The 18,070-nt window shown below is 40.6% G+C and overlaps 3 protein-coding genes across 3 annotated transcripts in view; 1 reads left to right on the top strand and 2 right to left on the bottom strand.

The window, feature by feature from the left end:
- The first annotated feature begins 67 nt into the window (after nt 1-67).
- On the top strand, nt 68-2,363 carry LOC106953428 (uncharacterized). The gene is made up of 6 exons (XM_015042190.1): nt 68-300; nt 1,234-1,376; nt 1,508-1,575; nt 1,706-1,834; nt 1,930-2,025; nt 2,132-2,363. The coding sequence occupies exons 1-6, from the start codon at nt 187-189 to the stop codon at nt 2,221-2,223; spliced, it is 642 nt and encodes a 213-aa protein (XP_014897676.1). The 5' UTR covers nt 68-186; the 3' UTR covers nt 2,224-2,363.
- A 3,577-nt stretch (nt 2,364-5,940) lies between these two features.
- On the bottom strand, nt 5,941-10,453 carry f2r (coagulation factor II (thrombin) receptor). The gene is made up of 2 exons (XM_015042184.1): nt 10,109-10,453; nt 5,941-7,483 (listed from the first exon to the last, which is right to left on the bottom strand). Exons 1-2 carry the CDS (start codon nt 10,188-10,190, stop codon nt 6,288-6,290), a joined length of 1,278 nt encoding a protein of 425 aa, XP_014897670.1. The 5' UTR covers nt 10,191-10,453; the 3' UTR covers nt 5,941-6,287.
- A 170-nt stretch (nt 10,454-10,623) lies between these two features.
- Nucleotides 10,624-18,070, bottom strand: part of iqgap2 (IQ motif containing GTPase activating protein 2) — a 35,627-nt gene continuing 28,180 nt past the window's right edge. The window contains exons 24-38 of the mRNA XM_015042183.1: nt 17,860-18,012; nt 17,592-17,755; nt 17,030-17,254; nt 16,679-16,819; nt 15,942-16,026; nt 15,630-15,862; nt 14,950-15,082; nt 14,331-14,433; nt 14,106-14,247; nt 13,173-13,260; nt 12,834-13,046; nt 12,587-12,747; nt 12,348-12,491; nt 11,383-11,491; nt 10,624-11,124 (exon numbers count right to left, since the gene is read on the bottom strand). Of these exons, the coding sequence (XP_014897669.1) occupies nt 11,011-11,124; nt 11,383-11,491; nt 12,348-12,491; nt 12,587-12,747; nt 12,834-13,046; nt 13,173-13,260; nt 14,106-14,247; nt 14,331-14,433; nt 14,950-15,082; nt 15,630-15,862; nt 15,942-16,026; nt 16,679-16,819; nt 17,030-17,254; nt 17,592-17,755; nt 17,860-18,012 (2,208 nt within the window). The 3' untranslated portion in view covers nt 10,624-11,010. The remainder of the gene's footprint in view (nt 11,125-11,382; nt 11,492-12,347; nt 12,492-12,586; nt 12,748-12,833; nt 13,047-13,172; nt 13,261-14,105; nt 14,248-14,330; nt 14,434-14,949; nt 15,083-15,629; nt 15,863-15,941; nt 16,027-16,678; nt 16,820-17,029; nt 17,255-17,591; nt 17,756-17,859; nt 18,013-18,070) is intronic.

Raw genomic sequence — 18,070 nt, 5'->3', positions numbered from 1 at the left:
GGACAAGCAAAAAAACAAAAAAGGGGGGGGGAAGGAAAAGAACATCTTTGTGTACAAAGCTCCCATCTTGTGTGTGTGGCCCAGCCCCCTGTTAGAAGGCGTCCCTCGGTTCCTTTGAGGGGTCTGTAGCTGGCAGCAGGATCCCTGACATCAGTGTTGCTCCCCGGCTGCCTGCTGTCTCCAACCATGGCCGCACAGCTGGTTGTAGCTCTGCTGGCTTTCACCTCCCTGAGCGCCGCCGCGTCCGAGTCGGACTGCAAGGAGCTGGTGAAGCCTCTGGTGCTGGACAGCCACAGCCCTGTGAGTATGTCTGACATGGCTTGCTAGGAGATCATGACATGAGAGAAGAGCCTCCAAACAACCGACTGCTGACCGTTCGCTCTGATTAAAGGACTTGGAAATTTATTGGGAGATTTATTGGGGAGGTTACAGCCAGCACACAGAGAGAAAGAGGGTTTTCAATAATTCATTAGAATCGAGAGTGATTTTTATTGAAGATAGTAGCATGCAACATTGTGCTTCACATTCTGCTATAAAAGCAGACATTACAAATAATGTAGCTGCTTCAAGCAAAATGTGGCTTAAAGTTTCTGACTGTTAAATTCTACCACAGATACAGTTTTACATTATCCTGCATCACGGCATCTTGTACTATTTACTTTTCCAAGGAAGGATAATTATGATGTTGAAAAACTTTTAATCTCTTTTTTATATATATATTTTTTTACTTAATCTTTTATTCTGTTATTCTCAATGGAAACTTCAGTTTCAAGGACATATGTAAGACCACTGTTTTAAACTTTCCACTTCTTTTGTTGATTTTTTTTCCCTCTCCTTTTTTCTTTCTTTACTTTTATTGTGATTTCCCAGGTCACAGTGTGTTGTTTGGTGTTTAAAGTAACAGAAATTATTGCTTTTGCACCTGTAAAGCCCAACAGGTATTGCAGACATACCGACTACAGTAGCACTGTGAAACAAAGCCTGGAATATTAGGGGGAAAAAACACTATCAATAGGCAACACAGTCAGGTGGGTGAATAAGATAAGTGAGTTAAGAAAGAAATACAATAAATAAAATTATTATACGAGAGTAATCACACTGTTAGAATTTAGTTAGTCGGTAAAGGAGGCTGCAATCAAACCTCTTCAAAAATCACAGCAATAACTCGCTTTTTAAAGAATAAAGAAAGTGGGTTAGAACTGAGTCAAATGTGCAGTGGCTGTATGTGTGCAGATCTATGGAAAGTGGGTGCTCCACGTCGGCTCCTGGGACAAGCACGACCTGAAGACCGACCTGCTGTCGGTGCACAGCTCCTGGGTGGAGCTGTCCCCCACCTCCGACAGCGGAGTCATCTCCCTGTACTGGGCCGACCGTCTGTAAGAGCTCTGCTGAACGTCGATGGCCTTATCGGATAGTTATACGCGTTACTCATGGTTTATGATCTCCTGTGTGATTTTTATTTTTTTTTTTTATTTATTTATTTTTTTTTTGTCGTTTTTCATCACAGTAGCGAAGAGAAGTGCCTTCAGGGTGCAGCAAATGTCTCCATATCGGGAATAACAAGCCACACCACTTGTATGTATTTTTGAAACGTTGTCTTACTGACTCGCTTGTGTGCGGGTGTGTCGTGCTCACGAATCACATTTAAAAGGTCTAGGTGGACTTTACAAGCTAACGTACGAACAATTTCTCCCGTGTTTCACAGTTATAATCAACGGCCACACTTCCTATCACGATGGGAAGTATTACGAGACGTGCAGCGACTGCCTCCTGTCTGAGGACACCACCCTGCTGCCTGACGGGAAATCAAAAGGCCGATACCTGTTTCTGTTCAGTGAGACACTTTACTTATCCTCTCTGCCAAGCCGTTGAACAGAAACGCAGCGTGTTTTTTGGGGTTACAATGCGACACGTCTCCTTTCTTTAAAGCGCGGACCGGAGCTCTGGAGCCGTCCGAGCTGGAAACCTTCAAAAAGCAAGCAGAATGCCTGGGATTTCTCCCACAGTATCACTTCGTAAGCACAGGTCAGCCATTTCCCCCCACGTGACCTCAAACTAGGATGAGACTCGGAGGAAACAGTTAAATATTTTGTGATTATTTTCTCCTTGTTTTTCTTTCTTTCTTTTTCAGATCTGTGTCCAGACGACAGGGGGGAGAGCACATCACCTGCTGATAGGAAAACAGAGACGGATCAAGCCGAGAATCAGCCAGCTGAGGATTAAAGCCCGGAGTCGTCCCGGCTCTGCGGGGAGCCTCCATGGATCCAGTTTAACATGCACTAAACTGCGTTATCATGTTGCAGTAGATCAACTCGTTGTAGTTTAAACTGAACAATTAAATCCCATTAAAACTGATTTAATTTGTGTTATGATCTTTTTTTTCCTGGTTGATGTATTTGCCGGTGAATAAAAGCAGTTTTTAATCCTCCTGAATTTTGTTCTGGCAAATTATTATTATTTTTTTTCCCCATTCTTCACAGCCTGGTCATTTTGTGCAGAGTTCCCTACTCAATAAAACTAATGCGGCTCCAAAAAGCGACACGGACCGTCGCTGGGGTAACACCCAGCAGGAGAGAGAAAGATGCCCCAGCAAGACAAATGCCTTTTCCTCTGCTGATGGAAAACTCAGTCTGATCCTTTATTTGGACATTTGAAAGGTTGTGGCTCTCTGCCGGAGCTCATTCAGGAGCCGAGGCCTTTGCAACAGAAGACCATTGAGCAGTTCTTTCAGAGCCGTCCAAAAGAAATCTGCATGTTTCTGAGTGGTTCTTGCACAGGGTTTGCAGGAGCGTCTGAGCTTACAAACCCTCCTCCCTCCTCCCTTGTTTTTAGCACTTACACAACTTTTTTTTTTTTTTTTTTTGTCTGAAAGCCTGGAGGGAAAATGAGTCTGCATCAGAAGATTTCTTTTGCAGGATCAGTAACATCTGCTGTCTGACCATGGCTCTGTCTGTCGTCGGCTTTCTGCTGACCCTCGTTTGCCTGAGCGCAGCGTCTGCTCCGGACTGCCGGGAGCTGGTCCAGCCTTACATGCCAGAGGAGCCAGAACAGGTGAGTCCTGCTCATTTTTTTATCTCCTCTCCAAATTATTATTATTATTATTATTATTATTATTATTATTGATTCTTTTTAGACAGTTTCAGAGAATCATTTAGCTCGTGTGTGTTTCTTTCACACTTTTGGTTAAAGTTATTTGGAAAATGGATTTATGTGATGGGAGCGGGCGATCCAGTCACATACCACAAAGCGCTGGAGTACATGAAAAGTTCCTGGATTGAGCTGCAGCCCACCTCTGACAACCTGACTGTGACCCTGCGATGGGGGGACTACTGCTTGTGAGTCTAGTTACTAACTTTTATCAAGTTTCTTGGGATTTTATGTACACCAAATTTACCTTGCAATTGTTAAGTGGAAATAAATAAATATATATATATATTTTTTTTTTGTAGTGTACTTGTGTATTCAACACATCTGATTCAAAGTGGTCATGTAAACATCTTTTACTGCAGATACAGCTGTTGCTCTTCTGGAGTATCTCCCCTCGATTTTTGTTTTTCACTTTTGACGTCTTCCCAAGTATTTTTGCAAATTGTGGTTTAAATTAAAAGCTAGGTGGCTCAAACACATAAATATACTTTATCTAAACCATTCCACTCAAGTTTGAAACAACTTGTCCTGTTTTTTGTTTGTTTTGTTTTTTTTACCTCCATTGTTGACCTGCATTTAGCTTCATCCATTTTCCCGTTATCTCTGACCAGCCTCCCTGTCCCTGTCAAAGAACAGCATTATGCTGCCGCTACCACATTTTAGTGAGGATGGAGAATTCATTGTGATGCGCCAAAAGGTTCAGATTTGATCTCATCAGATGATAAAAGTATCTTCCACATGTTTGCATAACTGCTAATAAGACTTTCAAAGGCTTTCTGACTCTTTTATGCAGAGTCCTAATAGACAGAACTTCACGCCAATCGTTTAAAATATATATATTTTTTGCATTTACATACTACTGTTGGCCAATCGCAAAATATCCTAAAAAAAAATTCTATTCATTTTATGATTGTAACATGACAAAATGTTCTGGCAGCATGAAAATGTTGCAATGTTTGCAGTGTTGTGCATAAGTAAGGTTGATTTAAGCCTCATAAAACTTGTCATATTGTTTTTCAGTCACCGTTGCATCTTTGGGAAAGTAAATGCAACCGTCTCTGGACTCACGGCCACATTTCGCAGTATGTCAACCACAAACATCAGTCCTCCATCTTATCTCCAAAACAAAAAAAAAAAGCATCTGCCTCCAACAGATTACGGCCTTTCATAATAAGTTCGACTTTTTTCTGCACTTTCAGAAAACCTGTCGGACCACAAAGGACACCTCCTGCAGACCTGTTCCGACTGCCTGCTGTGGACGGACACTTTTCGTAATGTGGACGTCACAGGCAGATACATCATGCAGTTTAGTAAGAGCTGCTGTCCTCTGCATATCTCTGTAAAATATTGAAATATACATGCATATTTTATATTTATTCCTTTTTTCGCAGCAAGGACGGGAAAAATACATCCCACAGATGTAGAACATTTTAGGAAGCAAGCAGAGTGTCTGAACTTCCCAGAGAACTATCACAGCTACGACACCACAGCAGGTCAGTGCAGAAACCACCACAAGGTGGAGGCCTTATACCTGGAAGTTAAGAATTCAGACACGAGTGCTGTTGGTTCTTAAATGCATTGTTTATTCGATGAAGCATTGTTCTTCTCTTCTTTTGTCTTACAGAATTGTGTCCCGACAAAGAAACGAAAAGTTGAGCAGCAATAAAAGAAAATGCAGAGTCACAGAGGCGAAACCCAAATATACAGTTTTATCTTTGACTCAGTCGCTGTCTTTCATTAGAGATCTTCAAACTGAGAGGTGGACGTCCACAAGCAAGTTCATTCACAGTTTAGTGAAGCTCTCTCCTAACATTATTTTTCCATTAATTATCTAAAGGTGATAAAGTTACAACATTAAACTATTCGTAGAAACTCTGAAGGTTTGTCAAAATCCAAGAATTTACTAATTCGCCTCTCAGAAGAGAAATTTTTACTCTATTTGAGGTTTGAATATGCTTGTGATATTATCTGACCAAATTATGTCAGTGTCATCTGACATAATCTGAAAAGGAGGAAAAAAAAAAAAAAAAAAAAAAAAAAAAAAAAAAAACAGGCCTGGAGCGTTACTCTTCTGATGCAGAGCCTATAATCTACAACCAAAAAAAATTAAATGACTCAAATGACATTTTTGTTTGTTTTTACTTACATAGTTCCTGTACATAATTACACATTGTCAAAAAAAAAATCACAAAATATTACATTATGTTTGCAACTTGTAATTTGTATGATACTGAAACAGACACTGATGGTTTGATTCCCTGCTAGAGTAGACAAGGAAAGCAAAATCAGTGGTAAGTCAGGAGGGAGTTACTGAGAGCTGCAGATCCACAGCTCAGATGGAAAGAAAATGCTGGTTATTTGTCATGTGCTCTGAAACCTTTGCCTCAAGAAGAAAAAAAAAAAACATTGTAGAACAAAGGCTAAAGAAGTCCTGCTTAAAGTTTGCTACAAGTCATGCAGGGAAACAATGAGCATGCCGTCATATAAAGGAACTTTTTTTTCGTTTACAAAGCGTACAGTGCAAACATCATCCCCAGGGTGTGAACAGGGTGGCAGCATCATTCTGCAGGGAGGCTTTTCATCATAAGGGCCAGAGAAGCTAAACAGTGTTGATGAGAAAGAAGATGGATGAAGTCAAATACAGGTTAACCCTGAAATCCAGCCATAGATATAATAGACAGGTTTGTATGAATGCAGGGAGATAAGACTAAATGGCCCAGTCAAAGTCTAGACCTGAGGATTGGGGAGAGGTAACCTGCACACATTTTCTCCATCCAAGGTTTTTTTTTGTTCTTTTTTTTTTTGAGCTTGAGCTGGTTTGCAAAGAAGAATGGGCAAAAGTTTCAGCCTCTAGATAAACAAAGCCAGTGGACACATACTCTCTTTCAGATTTGATGTGTTTCCAGACTTTTGGCTCTGAGAAGCTGGAAAGAAATGCATGTTTCACTTTACAGCTTCATCAATTTTACTGAAACCACACATCCTTTTCCTTCCAGTTCCAAGTTATGCACCACTTTGCGTTACACGAAACTCCCAGAATGACACATTAAATACTGCTGGAACGTGACGAAATGTTAAAAAGTTAAAAAGGCTATGAAAACGTCTGTGAAAGTTTGCATTATTTCTCAGAAACGGGCTCCTTAAGCCACCAGCTTGTTATACTGGCCACTGTACACGCCCTCCATCTTGCAGGATCTGCTGCTCGACCCACTCGTTTGCGTGCTGCGCGTGTCCATGCTGCTCCCTGCTGGTGCCAGTGGCGAGCACCTGAGCAATGCAGCCACCTGCTTCTGGCACTGAGAGGAGCCGTAGTAGTAGAGGAGAGGATCCAGACAGCAGCTGAGGCTGCCTATGCACACCGAGAGCAGGTACGCCTGGTAGGAACCGTCACTGGACGCATGGCTGATCTGAACATAGTGAATCATCAGGATGATGTTTGTGGGAGCGAAGCAGACCACGAACACCAGCAGCACCACCACAGTCATCACGATTGCCCGCGTCTTCTTGGAGCGGTTCTCCAAGTTGGCTGCTGCCAGAGCCTGAACGATTCGAACATAGCAGACGGTAGTGAAGACGAAAGGCACGAAGAAGAAGACGGAGGAGTATATGGGGAAGAAGTAGAGATAGTAGGATTGCAGGGTTTCCACATCCTGCACGTCATGGCAGGTGGTAATCCCAAGGTCTGATAAATACAGCGTCTGTTCTGAGGTCAGGAGGGGGCACACTCCTCCCAGGGAGAGGAGCCACATGGCTCCACAGACGGCTGCAGCAGTCTGAGGGCTCCGCCACGTCAGGGAGTTCATGGGGTAAACCACGGCCAGGAACCGGTCCACGCTGATGCACATGACGAGCAGCACGGAGCAGTACATGTTGCAGTGGAAAGCCGCCGTCACCGCCCTGCACATGAAGGACCCGTAGATCCAGTTGTTGCCATTGTAATGGTAGGCAATTTTAAAGGGGAGGAGCAGGCCAAACAGAAGGTCGGCACAAGCCAAATTCAGCATGTAGATCACCGCAGGCTTTCTGGGACGGATTCGGTGGACGAACATCACCACGGCCAGGAGGTTGAGAGGCACGCTAATGATGAAGACCAGGACGTAAACGGTGGGGATGAACGCCGTCGCGAGGTGACCCTGGAGGAACTCTTTGGCTTCCTCAGACACGACGAGGCGCCTTTGCAAGCGATCGTGCTGGTCGTGTTTCTTAAACAGTTTCTGGTCCGTCTCAGAACCTGAGCCGTTATCGTCATCATCATCGCTCAAAGCAGACAGGTCAATGGGTTCGTCGGTCACCAGGACAAAGCGGCCCGATAAAGTCCGAGGGAGCAACAAGGAGCCTTTAGAGAGACACAAAGCGACAATGACAAAACCGTCGACCTGTTTCAGGCATTCAAGTATAAATACATCACTGTCACTTGAGTGCAATTTGGCTAGCATAAACAACTTTGAAATACTCTCTGAATTGCATCATATTGAAAGTCTGGTTTGGTTGGGATCGGGTGAAATGGTTACATTATAAATGCTAAAAATAAATTTCATATCTAATGGTTGTTGTAATGGTACCTTACTTCCACTTAAAGTCTTAAAGTCACCTGTATTATGCTACCGTCACTGTACTCAGATGATCTCCCACTCACTGCGAGTCTTCTAGCGCCACCTGGCTGGACCTCTGTTGAATTAGGTCAGTGGTTCTTAACCTTTTTTGAGGTACCGAACCCCCCAGTTTCATACGCGCATTCACCGAACCCTTCTTATTCCTCCCCCCTTTGAGGTATTCTGATTTAGTAATGTAATTATATTAGCTGCGTTACCACCCCCACGCCACTACAGGCAGTAGCAACCCCGAAAAAAAAACTGAGCTTTGCTGAAGCAATTAAAGACACAAATTGAAATCCATGCTGAGAATGGAACGGACTCTTTGCACCTCAGCTTCCGCATTTGGGGAAAAGCGGCTCGATTGTTTCCGATCTATTGAAAATGGCCTTTTACATTAGGTGCTTGCAGTGCTTGGCCAAGGTTTTTACATCGACCCGAAGCCCCAACAAGTCAGCTGGAGAAAGGTTTTAAGATGTTCGCCTCGTTATAGAAGGTGAGTTTTACTTAAACTTTGTGGCTAACATTAACCTAAGCCTATGCTAGTGGGCAATATTCTCGGACATTGTTCTTGTAAAAATGTGCTATTTAAGTATCTAAACATTCTAACGGACAATTTTTTTACCTAATTTTCAAGTATACTGTGTGTTTATTGTCGTTAGTGTCACAGACTAATGGGGTTCGGTTACGGTTCGGACTTTTTACTTCCGAAGCCTGACGGAGCTCAACAAGCCTCATAGCTTGACAGTAGCGCAGCTCTGGTGTCAGAGATCTGGTTCAGCTGTTCAGGTTCAAAGTTGCTGCTTATGTCTCCGTATTATTTCGTTTTATTACCTTTGCATGTTTCTTGTGAAGAGCTCAGATAGGACGGTGTTTACAGCAGGCGGATCAGTTGCTCGGCTGTCTGGCTCTGGTCTGCTCTCTGGTTCCCATAAACTCGCTCTTTCAGGCTGAATACAGAAGTGATTCCATGGAAATAACTCAGGGAGGCTCCTTTATTTACCATCCGTATCCCTGGTATTTTTAGGCTGATCCGGAGTGAAGTGAAGGCTGCAAACTTTGTGTTGTGCAGCGTTAGCTTTAACTGGTAATGACAAATACTTACAAGCCACCATCTTCTTAATTCAGGATCGCTTGGAAATTAATTAAAACTTAAAAGCTCATTATATTAGGAAGACAACAACGTTCATAGTATTGCGTTTTTTTGCATCTGAAATACGACTTAGTCTTTTCTACCAGTCATGATAACTCAAAGCGGAAACAAGTGAGCCGCATTAGCTCTTGGAGATGTGACGTCAACGCCGTAGGTGCAAAGAGCCCACCTTCAGTCACTGCTCCTCCGCAGCGCTGATTGGCTAAGCAATGTAACGTGATCCTCTGCAGCAAGTGATGGCAAAGCGGGGCGTCATCACGACTTTACACGGTGTCTCTTTACCTCTGCGGCAGAGGCTCCGCCGAACCCCTGAGACCGATTCACCGAACCCCTGGGGTTCGATCGAACCCAGGTTAAGAACCACTGAATTAGGTCAATCTCTTTAAAGGAGGTAAACTTTTTTATTTATTTAAACATTATCATTTTCCATAAATCAGTTTTCATTTTGACATTAACGTTTTTGTTTTTGCAAAATTTGTCAAATAACCCAAATGTTGTTGACTTATTTGACAAAGGGGTGAATACTTTCTACTGGTACTGCAGTAGTGGACATCTGATGCTTTTCCACATATAATTTTTAATCTCAATTTGGCAAAAACGGTTCACGATGGTAGAACAGAAACAGATTTGCTCTCGTCACTCCTATTCAACCTGCTTGTGTCATTCATTTAAAAATGAGATTTAAAGAAACAGTAAGACGACTACAAGTGAACACGCCCAAGACTAAATGAAAATGGATCTCCATGTCCCATCACATTTATACCCCACATAAACAGATGGACATGGTTCATACAAAATACAATAAGGGAATTAGTGGACTTTGGCTGAAAGTTTGAATTATGCTATTCAAGTTTTTTTTTTTTTCCCCAACTATACAGAATGATACGGTTCTGTAGAATAATTCAAAATGGATTCTTTCACCAGAAAGTTACTTGCAATCCAGCAGTACATTATATAAAATGTGCTGTTTTTTCTTGAATTCACCTTCATTTTCAGTCCAAATTGACCAATATGGACCACAGTAGTGAATGGAAACTTGCATTTGAGGTACATAGTATTCATTTTATGGCAATGCTATTTTACAAAGATAAATGCCATTTTGGTCAACTTAACTCATTTTAAAGGATCGCTCTATACACAAAGAATGAAAGTTTGAATGTTAAATTTGCACACATTATGCTCTCATCATGTCAGGTGTTTTAAAAGAAGTACTCACCATTTTCTGAGTGTGCCGAGCTTTGACTTAAAGACAAGACCAGCAAAGCGAACGCTAGAGGAAACATGCTGTTGCTGTACATCCTCCAAATAACCAGTGAACTGAAATTATCCGTTTCCCAGATGAGTTTCTAAAGTGCGTTTGTCGGTGAGCATTTAGCAAATTAGTCATGAGGATCCTCCTCCTTCTCAACTCCATAGAGCTCCTCCCCTAACAAAGGAAGCATCAAGCTGAAACCAGAAATATTTTTCTCCTGAAATGGCAAAGTCTTTAAAATGCACCATTTCCTCAATTCTTTATTATTGCAATGCCTTTATAATAAGCCAACCTTGAATTAACTTTGGAAACTTAAATTCCACTTTAGATATTTGGGTCTCTTTAATCTCAACTGGATTCTCCTGGTGAAATAAAGGTTGATAAATAAAAATTCTTCACAAATGTAATTTATTCTGGATATCAGTCAAAGATTGAGAAATAATTATAAAGTAATAGCAATAGATCTTCTGCAGCTTTAATGTTGAATTAAAACATTTTATTTAGACATTTTGAAAGGCACTAATAAATTGTAGAATTACGTATTTTTATGTCTCAACATCACTTTTCACCTGATGGCGCTGCAGCTTTGTCCCATAATGTTCATAAAACCCCGACCGTTTCCTCAAAATGCAAAGGTTTCTGGAAGGCGTGTCTTTTACATATAAAACATGAATATTATTACAATTTCATTTTTAAAAGTACATTACATTTACAATCAAGACATAGAAAAAAAAAACTGGACAGACAATAAATTGACATTTCATTTGGATGTGATGCATTAAATTAAAAGCAGACGAAACGACGAGATGTTTTGTGAAGGCACAAGTAGTTTCCTCCCAACAGTTCTCCTGCTTTCTCTTCCACGTTTATTTTCCATAAAACTTCTTGTTGAGAAGGAAGATGAGTAAATTAACATTTACTTTGGCCTTGTCAAACATCTTCATGACAGCCACGCCCTCGTACTGCAGCTGAAGAAGGTCCTGGACACAAAGTAGAAAACTCATGAATGATTTAAAGAGGTTTGGCTCATAAACTAAATTAAAGCAGTTCTTTTTCTTTACCCATTTTTACTGCTTCATGAGGAGAGTAAAAAAAGAAAGCTATGCCTTCATTTCCACGCACTTCCTGCCATCATGCCCCGACAGAAACAGGAAACTGGTCCGATTGTCATTCTGCTCTAGCTATGTCTTTTTTTGGCTATTCTTCATGGAACTCAGACACACTTGGGAAATAATTACCTGGAAGTGAAGCTGGACCTTTTCCATTTCAACCCCCATAAATTTGGCCTTCACCTCAAAATCTCCAACTTCTTCCGTGGGGGAAATATCAAACATGACATTTTTGAACCTTTGGAGGTGAGAAAGACGAGATGAAAACTCAGAAAATGATACGAGGAAAACAGCATGTTTGATGGCAAAATCTCAAATTTTAATAGAAACATAGAATATAGCGCCAATATGTATTGGTTTTATCTGGTATAAACGGTAAAGAACATTTAAGATTTTAACAGTGGATATGTAATTTCTCTCCATTTCCTTTCTGGTGACGCCTGAATAAACAGTGATTTTGCAGTGAGAATAAAAGGTGGGGGAGGTTATCCTAAAAACTTTCTTTCCACAAAATGGAAAAAAAGAGCTGATGAGACAAATCACTATCATTTTAATTCAGTTTCACACCTTTGCCTTTGGTTCAGGGAAAAGCATGAAAGTAGGTCAAGGTTCGACTATACTTATAAAAACCTAACTTTCAGTTTTAAATAATTTACACTAGATCTATTTAGCAAAAAAAACAAAAAACTGAAGTGTTTTCTCATTCCACATGCACCTGTTCTTAGATGTAACAGCATGTTTTTGTTCAATTTTGAAAGGCAATGCATTTTAACATATTGCAAACACATTCATAAACTTGTTCACAAATTGTCACTTCAAAACAAAAACTTCACTATAGTTTGTTGGAATTTCACATGATGGCAATGAAAGGTGGTTCATTTATATATAGCACAAACTCAGACCACACTTTGATTTCAATTTATAAAAATTATAAAAACCATGAATCATTCTCATAAATTTGCACTACTTTGTGTTGTGTTACGGCATAAAGCCAAACCCAAGGTTTGCAGTTGTAACATGACAAAATCTAGCTGTACGAACACTTTTGCAAAGCACTGTAGATTTGATTATGTCACCATAAGAAGGTAACTTACTGGTTTGTCTGAAGGCCTTCTATCTCCAGAATGACTCCCTTCTCATGCAGCCTGGCCGCCGTGTACTTCAGAGACTGTGGCTTCCACTTCTTACTGCCCTTTTCTTCCCCTTTGCTGTCCAGTTTTATGGATCTGCGTGTATTCCTGAAGACAAAACAGCCAGAAATATAACAATCCAGCAAAAATAATACACCAAAAACACAAAACAAATGTTTTCATTTTTGGAAATCCACACTGACTTCCGGTTGAGATTATCCAGGCAGGTCTTGATGTAGGTGTCATAATAGTTCATCTGCTCCTGGAAGAAGTCAGTTTTTGAGTTGAGCGCCGTCAGCGTCTGCTGAAGCTTCGTCAGCTCTGCCTTTCTCCTTTGTCTGTAGCGTCTCTGGTAGCGAATGTCCTGTCGATCAGAGATTTAGACTTCACTTAGATTCTGATACGGCTTTGTGTTATTTTCAGACAAAAAAGGATTAAGTGCTTTTAAACCTTCGCTATGTCGTTTATAAGGTCCTGGTATTTGTTACTGGCGGTGACGAGTCCAGCCTGCTCAAGATTACGGAGATTCCTCAAGATTTTTCTCTTCTTCTGCTCGAGAGGCAGCTGACTGTCCTCCAACACGGCTGGACTGCTTTTCAGTCCCTCTGGTGTCTGAGCATCCTGGTCTGCCCTGCGCTGCACAATCTTTGTATGCTCTGACTCCTTCAGAAACAAAGGTTCAAAAAAAGTTATCGCACTATGCTGCAAGAGAGAATGAACAATGCAAACTGCATAAAATGTTTCCGTTTGGTAAACAATATTTGGAGTTTAAATAAGAAAACATATGACCTGTGGTGCAGTAGCTGGGGTCTCAAGAATTTCTGGTAACGTCTCTCCATGCTGAATCCGAACCACATCAACTATCAGCTTCTTTGTCCTGAGAAACAAAAAAGAAGCAACTTTAGATTGAACAAAATGCTAGCTTGAATTGTATGTCAGACAGGAACTGTATTAAGTCTCACTTTTATTTTTCAGGCCTAATTATTATAAAGTTAATGTTTAAAACTGTTTCATGTCTCTTATGCGTTTATCTTTTTGGTCTGGGCTTTTCCTGGTTGTTGGTTGTCCAGTGCAGCATTTGTATCAGCCTTAAAGTACTTCATATTTTAAGCGTTACTGTAGTGATATCTTGTCACTAGTCCATTGCTCTGCATCATGCTTAGCTTTATTTTACTTTTTTATTGATTGTATTTTAGTTACCATTTTTTCCAAGGTAAACAAAAACAAGGCTGATGACAAGTTGCTACTTTGTTAAAGTTAATGCTTTGTTTTGCATTCTACATGGTAAGATAGCCTTTTTTTTGTTTTTTTTTTTAAAAGGTATGTGTATTCAGTCAGAAAAAGCAATATTTTAATACCGCTGGGAAAACAAGGAAAAGAGCGACACTGCAGTGGATTTTTTCAGAAAGCAGTCCAAACGGATGCAGGTTTACAGGGTAGATAGTCCTAACCTTGTTACTCCTTCCTCTGTGACAGGACATGATAGAGGAGCAGGAAAGACAACAAAGATATGTGACTGAGTGACAACCACAAAGACGCACTAACTGTGCTAATATAGTCAGCGGATCACAGAATATTAACAGAGTAGCGCTGACTAAGTGTGATTCATGGCAACGGTTCTATAACCACGTCTGAAGTCTCAGAATGAAATAATTTCAAGTGCAACATACTTAAAAAATTATTATGCTCAGTTTTTTAGCACAGTTCCAACAATAAATTTACTTTGTCATGAGAGTCTTCAAGTCTTTGTCGTCTCCCTCTAGCAGCTCAAACTTGTTGGTTAATGTTAGAGAAATCTCAGTCTTTGCCAGCTGGCTCAGAGTCGCTTCTCTGTTTGGGTCATCTGGGTCTACGGCGCCTTCACCTGAAAATAAAGCAGCATGTTAGTGAATCCAGGAAAAATGTGGACAAACTGGGATTAAATAAAATCGTAATTTGTTACAATACCGAGCAAAGTCTCTACATCAGGCACATCTCCCAGGTCCTGCAGCAGCTCGTGCAACAAGTCATTTTGGTCTGGAGAGATGGCCTCCAGGTGTTCCAGAAGCAGCTGTGTAAAAACAGATATGGGGTTTTATTTATCTACATGCTTGCAGTTAGCTACTTGAACAACAGAGAAACCACAAAGAACCAGGTAAATAAACAGAGTGCTCCCAAGGTTGCTGGAATTCAAAATCAAGATGTTAACATGGATGTAAACTACTTCACATTGTAATAGTTTAGCAATGAATGTTAAAGCAATGGATAAACAGGGAATACATGCTTCCACTCAAATTTATTTGTTCCCTAAATATTATAGTGAATGGATATTTTATGAAGTTGTCCTAATGTGAAAACCCCCCCATCAGTTTTAACAATTATCTCAATGTAGTTCCTGTGTAGAGCAAATCTTATGACAAAGAACACAGCTAGCTTTATCCCAAATTTTTAATCGTTTTCCAAGGAAAACTTGAGGAAATCTAACAAAGGAAGTAGAGTACTGATGCAGTAAACACTGCATCAGCACTCTGTAATTTCCAGGAATTTTTTATTCTTTGAAGGATCGATGCGTTTTGTCAGGGTTTACCGAATGAGTGTTGATGATTTCCTCTATTGAGATGTAGATGACTGGTTTGCTCAGAGTCACCATGTCTGAATATTCGTCAACATTAAACTTCTCCTCTGGTTCAGGAACATCGCATGCAGCCTGGAAAAATAACCTGATGGAGAGGATCAATAGTTAGGTTGCCATAGACACCAACATATTGTAGAGTTAAAGTAAACAGCATTACACTAGAATAAAAAAAAACAATCAACTAAACATCTGTTAATCTATTTTCCAGACAGGGTGAATAGTTCAAACTGAAAGATTCCCAGAAAATTTAATCGAAAGTGAATTTCCAGTAAAGATGAGTCAGTTACTTTTACAAAGTGGGGGAAAGGGCAGCACACATACACACACATGCGCGTGCGCACACACACTCACATTGTTCCCTTTCCCATCTGGAAGTGAAGTTAATGTTGACAGATGACTCCCTAAAATCTGCTGAAACGGCACGTAGCTATTTCTGTTGTCAGGGTTACCTCTGCATCCACTGTGTCACATTGTTTTTTTTTATTATTCCTGACCTTGTTTTTGTAGGAAGGTCAATTCTTTTTTGCAACTTATGTTTTTCCTCCAACAGGATTTTTTGGAATACGGCCATAAAGTCGCACAAATCTCTCCCAGTACAGCAAGTTTAGGCACATTCATCTAATCCGCCTTACCTAAACTTCTCATACGTCTGAGATATGTAGTTGTTCATTGGCGTCATATGTTCGTTCTCGCCCTCAAACAGCTTGTTTGCAGCAGCGTGCTGCAGCATCTTCGCAATGGATCCCAAGTTGCGTCGCTGGTCGACGTGAAGCTGGCCTCCTGCTGACATGTCGATGATGTCAAAGCCATCCGGTGCCACGATGGCTGGGTTCATGTAGCGGTAGTACAGCAGGTTTCCCACAATCTAATACAGAAAATGGGTCACAAATCAAGCATCAACACTATTTTTCTGTGATTTGATTTCAACATTTTAATGCTTCTACCTTCAGCAGCTCATCCTCTGAGGCTTCTGGAAACTTTTCATGGAGGCTGTTCTTCAAAACCTTTGCTATGTATCTCATGCCATAACTGCATGCAAAACAAAAAAAGCATCGGTAGGACGTCAAACACAAAACAGCATGCAGTTTCATGCAATAAGGCAAATGGTGAAACAAGCCCAGCAAGAGGGAAACTGAGGAGGTATATGGCCCTTTAAAACTACAATTAGCTCTTCAAGTATGTGAAGGGTTTCAGTGTTTTCTCCTTCTACTCTGCCATTAGTGAAACAGCACCACCTGGTGGTAAAGTTTAGAGAACAGACAATGCAGAGTCCTTAACTCTGCATTGTCCAGAACCAATAATTTCCCTAAAGGTTTGGTCAGACCTTAGCAACAAGTGCAAAAATATTTGCAGTTATAAAAAAAAATGTGTCAAAATAACATCAAAGGCTAAGAAAAAATATGTCAAATGCTTAGCAAGATGACACGTTTTTAAACTTTAAATGGAAAAGGAGGAAAATAGTGTTTATTTTTATCTTAACTTTATTTAACAAGGCAAATTTGACCTGGCAAAAAGCAGAGCCTTCTGAACAAAAGGAAGATAAGGGGCTACAAAAGCAGAAATAAAATTAAGTCAAAGACAGACATACTACAGCAGATAATGGAGATTCACAGTCACAAACATGCAGATTTGTCACACAAAAAAGGTTAAAAGATGACAATTACCAGATCTTGAAACTTACGGGATATTATCCAGCGAGGACACAATGGAGTTCAACATCTTATCTGTTGCAGACCGCAGAACCACGCTGGAGGCCTGCAGCCTGTTGCGCACTTCTTCATGGGACATGGCCTGCTCAGGAGTCACCTCATATGGCAGCTTGCTAAAGGGTAGCAATGAAAAGCAGGTTTAAGAACTGTTTGAGCATTAAAAATGGTTTATTATCTTTTTTTTTTTTTTTAGAATCTAATTGGTTAAAAACAATGGCTGCCTGCTAAGCATTAATAGGACATTCTATATATTCAAAGAACAAACAAAGACAACTTGCGCCCAATCAAAGCTAAGCATTTTCACCCGTCATCTTTGCTCCTACCTGGCCTCTCCGGTCGCCGTCTCCAGCTGGTTGACCCAGGCTTTGTACACATCCACAGGATTGGTGTTGATTCCTAAACTCTTGTCATCAATGATTTCTTTGACTACTGGAGCCAGCAGCTGCCTGAGGGTGTTGTGACCTCGTGCCCCTCTGTTGAAGCTCACGACCATCTTGATGACTGTAGGATTCCCCGTCACTATGTCCTGGATCTGATCCACCTTAGAACTGAGACAAACAAACACAAAATGACCCTCGATAGAAACTGTGCTTCAGAAACAAGAATTAAAGGATTTGTGTGAATTTAGTGGCTAATCAGAAGGTATGACAAAATGGATGTTGATACTTGTTCACAGTTTCATGCGCCCAACCCACACAAATTTTGTGACTCCAATAAATGATAGCTGTTATGTGGGATGCAGCTTTTCACACAACGTCTCTGCAGATATTGCTTAATATCTAGTTGTGTTGGTATAAAACTACTTTAGTACACACATTCAATAAATGAGGATCATTAGCTGCAAATTTGAAATTATGATCTCTAGGCCAGAGTTAAAGTTCTCACTTTATCTCTTCTTCCAGTGCAGTCTTGAAGAGCTTGAGCAGCAGGTACTCCTCTCTTTGGTTGGAAGCATAGTTATACAAAGTGAAGATCACTGTGTCCATGAATTTTGTCGATTTGTTTTGAGGCATTTGGAAGATCAGTTTAGCCAGGTAGGAGGGAATCGTCTGAAACAGAGTGGTGGATTAAAAAAATAAGTTTGTTTGAATAGAGAAAAGGTAAGCTTTTTCATAATTCAAATTAATTTGTTTAAGCTGCAGAGCCACCATACCTGCAGCAGATAAAAGAGATGTTGGTAAGCTTCTAGTTTCCTTCTTTTGCCTTTATTGAGACCTTTAATCCCAAGCCCGTCTCCAGCCGTCTGGTCGTCTTTGCTTGTTTTATTTTTCTTGTTCTTCATTTTCTTATTATGTGAAATGACATCCTGTATAATAAATACATTAAATTAATACATGTTGTACTTCAGTACATAAGTCTAATTA

Source organism: Poecilia latipinna, unplaced genomic scaffold (genome assembly GCF_001443285.1).
Source record: "Poecilia latipinna isolate Pla-1442-1.1 unplaced genomic scaffold, P_latipinna-1.0 Scaffold580, whole genome shotgun sequence".
NCBI classification, from domain to species: domain Eukaryota; kingdom Metazoa; phylum Chordata; class Actinopteri; order Cyprinodontiformes; family Poeciliidae; genus Poecilia; species Poecilia latipinna.
This window is presented reverse-complemented; position numbering and strand designations above follow the sequence as displayed.